Genomic DNA, 8665 nt, shown 5'->3' on the forward strand with positions numbered 1-8665 from the left:
ACCTTATTCACTTTTGGCAGTGGTATTTCTTTCTCAGCAGGCAGCTGATTAACTATGAAGAGTCCTCTTTGTGTTTTAAGATGCAGCTCAGACAGTGTTAGCTCCCGTGTACGTTTTTCAGCCGGTAGCTCAGTCACCTTTAGATCCAGTGGATGTTTCTCTGGGGCTATCTTAGTCACCTTTAACAAGGGTATTTGTTTCTCAGAAGGCAGCTCAGTTACCTTTGGGCCCGGCGTTTCTTTTTTAGCCGGTACCTCAGTCACCTTTAGCTCCTCTGGTCGTTTCTCCGGAGACACTTTAGTCACTTTCAACAGTGGTATTTGTTTCTCGGCAGGCAGCTCATTTACCTTAGGGAGTGCTGTTTGTTTCTCATGAGGCAGCTCAGACACCATTAGTTCCCGTGCATGTTTTTCAGCCGGCAGCTCAGTCACCTTTAACTCTAGTAGTTGTTGCTCTTGAAGAACATTAGCCACCATAGGCACTGAGGTTCCCTTCTCAGCAGGCAGCTCCGTCACATTTAGTTCCTTCATCTGTTCTTCAGGAGGCAGCATACTGACCTTTGGCTCCGGTGTTTGTTTACCAGCAGCCAGCTCAGTCACCTGGTGCTGCCGTGTTTGTTTATCAGCTGCCAGCTCAGTCACATTTAGCACAGGCGTTTCTTTACAGGCAGGTAGCTCAGACACGTTTAGTTCTGACGTTTGTTTCTCAGCAGCCTGCATACGCACTTGAAGCTGCGGTGATGGTTTTTCAGCAGCCAGATCCGTCACCTTTGGCTCTGGTGTTCGTTTCTCAGCATACATCCGAGTAACCTTTGGCTGTAGTGCTTGTTTCTCAACTGACAGCTCAGTGACATTTAGCTTCTGTGTTTGTTTTTCAGCAGGCAGCTCCGTCACATTTAGTTTCGGTATCTGTTCCTCAGAATGCAGCTCACTGACCCTTGGCTCCGGTGATTGTTTCCCAGCAGCCAGCTCAGTCACCTTTAGCTGTGGTGTTCGTTTATCAGCTGCCAGCTCAGTCACCTTTAGAACCGACGTTTCTTTATAGGCAGGTAGCTCAGACGCTTTTAGCTCCGAAGCTTGTTTCTCAGCAGCCTCCGTACGCACCTTTACTATCTCAGCAGGAAGCTCCGTCACCTTTGGCTCTCGTGTTCGTTTCTCAGCATACATCCGAGTTTTCTTTGGTTGTAGTGTTTGTTTCTCAACAGACAGCTCAGTGACTTCTCGCTGCTGTGTTGGTTTCTCAGCAGACAGCTCCATCACTTTTATCTCCAGTATTTGTTCCTCAGGAAGCAGCTCAGTGATTTCGGACTCTGGTGTTTGTTTCAAAGCAGGTAGCTCGGTTACCTTTGACTCCCGTGTTACTTTCGCAGTATGCAGGTCCGTATATTCTGGAAGTAGTGTTCGTTTCATAGCAGGCAGTTCAGTCACCTTTGGCTGAAGTGTTTCTTTCTCAATACTTGCATAATACACTTCAAGGGCTCCCGCGTGCCCACATTGATCTATGCGCGCAGGGTGTTGTTTAATTGCTGTCGCAGATACTTTCGTTGTCGACCTCTTTTGCTCTTGAGTGAGCTCGTCATCACTGTGTCGCATAAGGAGATCTTCATCATATGTCTCGTACTTTAGCTGGCCGAGAGACTCAATTCCTTTGGATGATCGTACCGCGAGTACGTCGTCTGGCAGTGGTGCGTAGTCGTAGAGAGAGCTAGCTTTGATCTTCTTTTCCACTTCACGAACTATCTGCTCCAGGATGTACTCATCAGACGAGTCGTTTTGGAGGCTGCTGTGGGGTGGCCCCTTTTTTGCCATGGTGACCTCCTGCTCTTGTTCGGCGACGTACTTAATGGGGCATATTCGGGACTCTGTAAGCGACTCGCTCGCTCGAGCCGGAGCGGTGCCTTCTTGCATAGACAACTCGTAAATTCTCCTACCTGACGCCTCTTCGTGCCCGCTGTCTTGGTCTTCAGCGTGACTCGCCGAATCAGTGGTATCTCTGTTATCGGACAACTCTAGCTGGATTCCCCTGTGGCTTGTTTGAATGAATTCGGAAGGCTCTTCGAAAAGGGCAGCAGCTTCTCCCAGTCTAGTGCTGTGGTTCCCCATAACGTCAAAGCTGGGCCAATTGAACACGCCATATTGATTGGTAGCTTTTAAAGAATATTGGTCATTCTCGCTTGAACGAATGCCTTCCGATGAGGATTTAGATGTTGATCTAATCAGTGGAAGCTCCGGAAGTGGCGTTAGCACTCCGGCTGTCTGACTTTCGGGTTTTTCTTCAACTTCATTTTCTTTATGTGTGCTGGTACGTTCCGTACTGAAGACTTCATGGGTTAGAGGTGGCAGTTCAGTTACTGAAGGAAATTCAGCAGCAGCCGGTGTGGATTCGCTGATTGTCACTTGAAATTTCTGGCTATCTGATTTAACGCCGCGCGATGTGAGAGGGCTGTGCTGCGTGTTGGCAATAATTTTCTGATAATTAGATCCTTCGACTCGCTCTAGCAGCAGTTGATGAACAGGTTCATTGGTTTTCCAGCGCGTGTTCACTTTCTTAGTCATGGTCAGATGCGTTCCCGCGGACAGCGAATAACTGTTGGAATCTGTTTCCACAGGCTTGTGGTCAACGAGAGCAGGAGGAGACTTAAACGTGTCGTGCTTTGCGTCAGCAGAAATCATTGCTTCAGGTGGTTTAGCTAAAAGAATAGTTTGATTCGCTGATTCATGAATATTTGATTTTGAGGATGTTTTTTCTGGAGCTGACGCCAGAAGATGCGTTAGTTCAGTAACATTTGTCTTCGAGTGTATTTTCTTTTCTAACATAGCAGACAAGTGAGAAGAGCTGTCGCGTAGGTCATGCCTAGCTGGTGCTGCTGATTTGTCGAAAACGTCATGATGAAGTTCAGACTTGTTGGTGGGAGCAGATTTAGCGCCACTAAAGCTCGTTGTTGCTGTGGCACTAACTAATTCGTCTGAAGAAGCCTGGCGTGGGGACTCTACCGTAAAGGTTCTTGAAGACGTTTTCCTTGGAGCAGAGTTGGTGCATAACATGGACCCTTCGCTCGAACCTAACAGAGTTAATGATGGCTGGTCTAGAAGGCTTGGCTGAGAAGGGTCTTCGTTCAAGGCACGACTCAGTGCTGGCATATCGAAATTCTTGTCCGGGCTGAGGGTTGTTCGAAATAACGGCTGCTGGTTCACGGGATGCAGAAAGTCTTCTTTTTCAAGGAATGCAGGAATGCGCACGGGAACTGCAGAAGTGTTTGTCGAAGTATCGGATGCTTTGTCCGAAAATGAACTGCTTTGATGAGCCAACGGCTGTAGAACTGACTTGGAAGTTTCCTTTGGTAGGAGTCTCGGATACATGAGACTATTCTGTTCACATGAACCACTAGAAAACTTTCTGTTGTCACAATAACTCTTGATAGGGAAAGTGCCAATGACACTTTTGGTGGTTGTTGTCACTGAAGGCTCAGTTGTCATTTCCGAAGACGCGGTTTTCTTGCCTTCATCCTCAAATTTTGGGCTCGCGGACTCCGTTTTTTGGGGATACACTGATGCTCGATTTGTATACTCTGTCGTGAGAGTATGTTGCCCTTTTTGCTGTTCTCTGGCAGGCTGCTCCACGGTCCCAACCTCAAGTACAGCTGCACCCGGGGGTGAAATTTCTTGGATGGCAGTGGTGTTGTTACTGAGCAGCTGGCTTCGAACCTTCGTGTTTTCTGTGGTAGTCATCGAAGAAGAGTCCGATGAGGGCAGGCTCGACAGTCCTGACAAGTCCTCGCGAGACGTTGCGACCGTTTCGTGCTCTCGTCTATGTACGACGCTGTCAGCAGCTGACGTCACGCCCAACCCAATGGGCGACGTCCTACTTTTGTCGAGCAGAGATCTGCTCCGTTTCCACGATTCGAACTCGGCTTTGAACGCTGACGTCATTGCTGCCTTGATACCGGTGTTTTCGAAGGAGCTCGATGTTCTCTCGGCAGAAGCTGCTGAGCGTGCATCGGGCGACTGTCCTGAGCTATGCACCCTTCTGAGCATGCTCCTTTGGAATGGTGAATGAGCGGCTATCACCGAGGAAGACTGATGTGATTCGCCCTTCCGTTCGCTCGGGCCGTGCAAGATCACCGACCTCACGGGTGAGTTGATTCTCCTCTCTCGGGACGGCATACCATGGGCGTCGACGTCCACAAACTTGTGCTGGGGTGTACTGTCCTCTCGGTCGCTGGGTGACCGAGAACGAGACTTGTGGTTGAGACGTACTTGCGAACCGCTTCGGCGACGCACACGCCTCAAGGAGCTGTCGTCAAGCTGCCGCTCGAGGCACAAGTCGCTGTCCTCTCCGCTTCGAGCCCTGCCCAGGGCTCTCCGATCACGAGAGACACGAGACTCAAGCATGGACTCCATTGTGCTGCTCACGGGCGTGATCTGTATGGACGTGTGAGCGTCCAGGGAATGCCCGGATTGCCTGTGTTCATTGATTCTGCTCTCGGACATGTGCGCCGTCCCGTGAATGACCGAGTCGCTTCGGGATGACAGCATTCCCAGATGAGCCGGATCAGCAGCGCTCGGAGCTCCCCCGTGGCCTGCGGAACGGAAAAGTGACGGCAAAGAGCAAATCGGAATAAGCGCAATACTGTAGACCAGCGGCCCGCCAGCGGGGTCTTGGAACGACGTCAAAACCCTTTACCCTTTCCCTTGATCACTTCTCAGCTGTAAGCCGAGACGTATAAGAAAAATTTAAATGATCCGCGGCAATCTGAAAAATTCATAGGGGTTCCCGCAAGGCCAGATAGTTTAAGAACCGCTGGTCTAGAATAAGCAATGGTCTTCTCTGTTTGGAAGTTCATATCTAAAAGCTGAAACATTGACGCTCTAGTAAAAAAAAAAAAATATTGTAAGTAGCATGAAAGCGCGAAGTAGCAACACGTTGAACTGTTGCGGCTGCGAAAAAGTGGTGTCTGCAATTTATATTCCTCGATTCGCTTTCTTACATTGAGAGCTCTTTGAAATGGGCCCCAAATGATCACATGTTACAATGTGGCAACTTGCAGTACATAATACGCTGCAGGGACATCAAACAGCTATGCCAAATAAGTCTGAAATGACGGAATGTTTCTTCACGCAAAGCGTGAACGTGATTAATTTTATAGCACGAACTCAGGACCGAGCCTATGTGTCATGAACATCGGTTTCGGTGCACCAGCAATTTACGGCACTCGTTAGATTAAAAATTCGTTTCATTCCTCTTAAATGTCGTTGTAACAAATCGTCAGTAATGAACGTAAAAACTTGCATGAATTTTTTTTCACCAAGAAAAAACCCATAACGCGTGCTCTTGCTCCCGCCACCCAAATGATATTTTAAGTCAAATAATACCTGAAGCAATATTAGGAGCACAAAAAAATCACAACTTTGCCGCAAAGGAGAAGCAATGAACGTGATAGCAACAAATTGCAAGGTCACGCGCAGAATGGCAAGCAGATCGAAACATGCCACGCATTTCTCATGCACGTATACGCACGAAACGTACTCACAGGCGCAAACGAACGCGAACGAGCGTTTTAGTTGTTAGTTGGCAGTGTATGAACAGTGCACCCTTTTCGCAAATGAAGACTGTGCAACTATTGCAGTGACCTTTGCGCGCCCGGTAACAACAAGAAAATCATTCTAGTGAAATCCCCAGGCCAGCCTAGATGTACGATCCTCCCCACCACTAGATAAAGGTGCGCGAACGAGCGTCCACCCCCGTCCTCTCCGCGGGGCAAAGTACGCGTAGGAGCCCTGCCACGGTGGTCTAGTGGCTAAGGTACTCGGCTGCTGACCCGCAGGTCGCGGGATCAAATCCCGGCTGTGGCGGCTGCATTTCTGATGGAGGCGGAAATGTTGTAGGCCCATGTAGTCAGATTTGGGTGCACGTTAAAGAATCCCAGGTGGTCAAAATTTCTGGAGCCCTCCACTACGGCGTTTCTCATAATTATATGGTTGTTTTGGGACGTTAAACCACACAAATCAATCAAAGTACGCGTAGGAAATGAGAGCGCACGTAACCACGTCGCGATGTTGTGGTGACGTGCGCTCATTGCGCCATCTTGCTGGTCATGCTGAAAACACGACCGTTCCCCCGAGATGCCCGTCAACAGCTGTAAGTGGTGGATAAAAATAGCTTGCCGTTTGAACGCTGAAAGGACGTGCCTCTCTATGGATAACAAAGAAAAAAGTGCCTCTTCGTGGCCCAGTGTTTCACCTCTCGCACTCACGTTTCAGAGTTCCCATGTTCGATTCCACGTACCGGAGTCTTTTTCTGTATTTTTTTCTTTCTTGCGTTTTAATATAGATATGTATGCATATATGGTGAGTGACGGCGACGCCGACGCCGGCGGCAAAATTGAGCCGAGAGTGTCCATATAATTGCTATCGCAATAAAGTACTTCGTCAGTGCAATTCGAACATGAGTCGTACACTAAACGAACGCATCATGCATTATCCACTGCGCCACAAAATCCACAATGTATGGCTGTCTAAGAGCCGCCGCAGAGAGCAACATACTTTTTTTGCAAAACAAAAGTAAAATTGCGACTTGTTCGGATTAGTAACGTCAATTTTGACGCGATACCTTGAAGAAACAAAGCAATGTTCACAAAACGTGAACTCGAATCGACGACCTGCTGCGCAACCGCTTCTTCGACCGCGCGCCAACCCACTACGCCACCAAAGCTCGTGACGTTATAGAGTTTGAAATGACAGTATTATGGTGAAGGGACTCCACCTTTTACCACGACGCTAACCGTAGTCACTGCTTAAAGTACAATGCAGCTGTACCTATCGCTCTGTGTCGCTTGTGAAGTTGAAGATTTGTCGCTCACCGGATGCGCTGCGATGCGCGGACGACGTGGACCCCGAAGACCTTGGGTTATGGCCCGAACGGAAAGAGACGTGCGTGTTGGCATTGACGTTTTCACCGGGTCCGCTGTAGGTGCTGACGCTGTTGCTGAACTGGATGAGCGTGTGGCTTCCACTGACCAGCCCGGATGAAGCGGAAGGCCTCGGCGAGCTCGGAGTTGTGGCCAGGTGGGACCGGCGAGTGGAAAGCTCGTCGCCGGAATTTGTGACCCGCGTGCGAGACCCCGAACGCCTCATGATCTTCTCTTCGCCGCTGGCTCGCCGTGATGGCCCAGCCACTCGGCGAGACTAGGACACACTGCTCGGGCTTCTCGAACCGCGAGGCGGAAGAGAAGTTGAAGTTGAATTACCCTTTCCTTGGCTCGCACCCACTTTGGGGTATTGCCCTAAAACAATGAGAAAATTCCTGGAACAAAGGGCGCAGATGAATCGCATGAATTTAAAATTTTCTTCTTGAAATTTCAGACTCGTCGATGTAAGTTAAACGTAATTGAGAAATATGGACCATCGTTGTCCTGGTCGTTATTGTATGTTGATCTTGTAGTTTGCGAGTAAGGTGTGACTTGAGCGCTATTAGTCGACACATAGCATTGTTTGAGCGGACAGGTATACGGGTGTAGGTGGCGGTGGATTTAAAAATGTATTCACGTTTTTAAAATAGTGGTTTTAAAAATGCATTTACTACCGGTGGGTGTGAGCTTTGCACCCTTTAGGTAGTTACCATCCCAAAGGAAAGGGAACTAACTCTAGTGGGGCTGGGGCGTGTAAGTAAAATACATCACGTCAACAGCTGCGTATTTTGTAAATAGTTAATGAAACAGTCCAAGATTTATTTCCATTAGCGATTCGCCGCTTGGCCTTGTTTGTGACCAGAAATTTGCCGGCCGAAAACAATGCGGGAAGCTTATGAATAACTTTTGTTCTTCTAATAGATAATTGCCCTGGGCAATCGCATGGACACATTGTGAAATCATGTCCATGTGATTCGTGTAAAAGAAAACCCCTAGCAGTGTATATTAACAAAAAATTAAGAAAATCCACTTTGTTAAAGTCTAATATACAACCGAACGTCAGTCTTCTAACTTAGGAACGTGATGGTCTGGGATATGTACTGCTTTATGCTCGAGGGTTACAGAGCGAAAAATGTACTTTCTTGCTTTTCATTCTTCGCAGCATTTAGGCAGAATGAAGCTTTCACGTGCCCTCCTATAGCACCTGCGTATAATGTCACTGAACTCGGTGAGAACAACTTGCGCTATGAGGCTGCTTACCAGAGCGCACCTGGACCAGTTCAGCTCTTTGTAAAATATGGATAGCCTTATTGAACGCAGAGATCGACAGTAGATGCAGATCTACAGTGCGGAACTACGTAAATGCGTTGCTTTCACCTTCTTTGCTGCACACGTGAGTCCTCACGCAAATAAGTCGATTAGTGGTGCTGCTGCTGATGATCATGAAGATTAGAATAGTAATAGTTGCTGCACTTCTTACCAAAATGAAGATTAGTTGTCGCTTAGCGCTTTGTGGGTAACGTTAATGTGCCCACACTTTACCTGTTTTGCGTAACGTCACCACCTTATCCAAAACTACGCATTTGAAACGTTCGCGAGGCAGCTGCGCGCGGGACCCCTCGTGCGATCAGGGATCGTTGTCAAGTCAATGCTGATCCTTGTGATCAATCGGGGATGAGCGCTATGTAATAGCAGGGTAACTTTAAGGCGCCCCCACTTTTCGTAGTTCGCGTGACGTGACATCTGGTGAGTCAGAGG

At 48.4% G+C, this 8665-nt stretch overlaps 1 protein-coding gene across 1 annotated transcript; it reads right to left on the bottom strand.

Moving 5' to 3' along the window:
* Nucleotides 1-52: 52 nt before the first annotated feature.
* Nucleotides 53-7207, bottom strand: LOC142766078 (uncharacterized). The gene is made up of 3 exons (XM_075867912.1): nt 6860-7207; nt 113-4579; nt 53-66 (listed from the first exon to the last, which is right to left on the bottom strand). The coding sequence occupies exons 1-3, from the start codon at nt 7131-7133 to the stop codon at nt 53-55; spliced, it is 4755 nt and encodes a 1584-aa protein (XP_075724027.1). The 5' UTR covers nt 7134-7207.
* Between the last annotated feature and the right edge of the window lie 1458 nt (nt 7208-8665).

The sequence above is a fragment of the Rhipicephalus microplus genome, chromosome 1, assembly GCF_043290135.1.
Source record: "Rhipicephalus microplus isolate Deutch F79 chromosome 1, USDA_Rmic, whole genome shotgun sequence".
Lineage (NCBI taxonomy): Eukaryota > Metazoa > Arthropoda > Arachnida > Ixodida > Ixodidae > Rhipicephalus > Rhipicephalus microplus.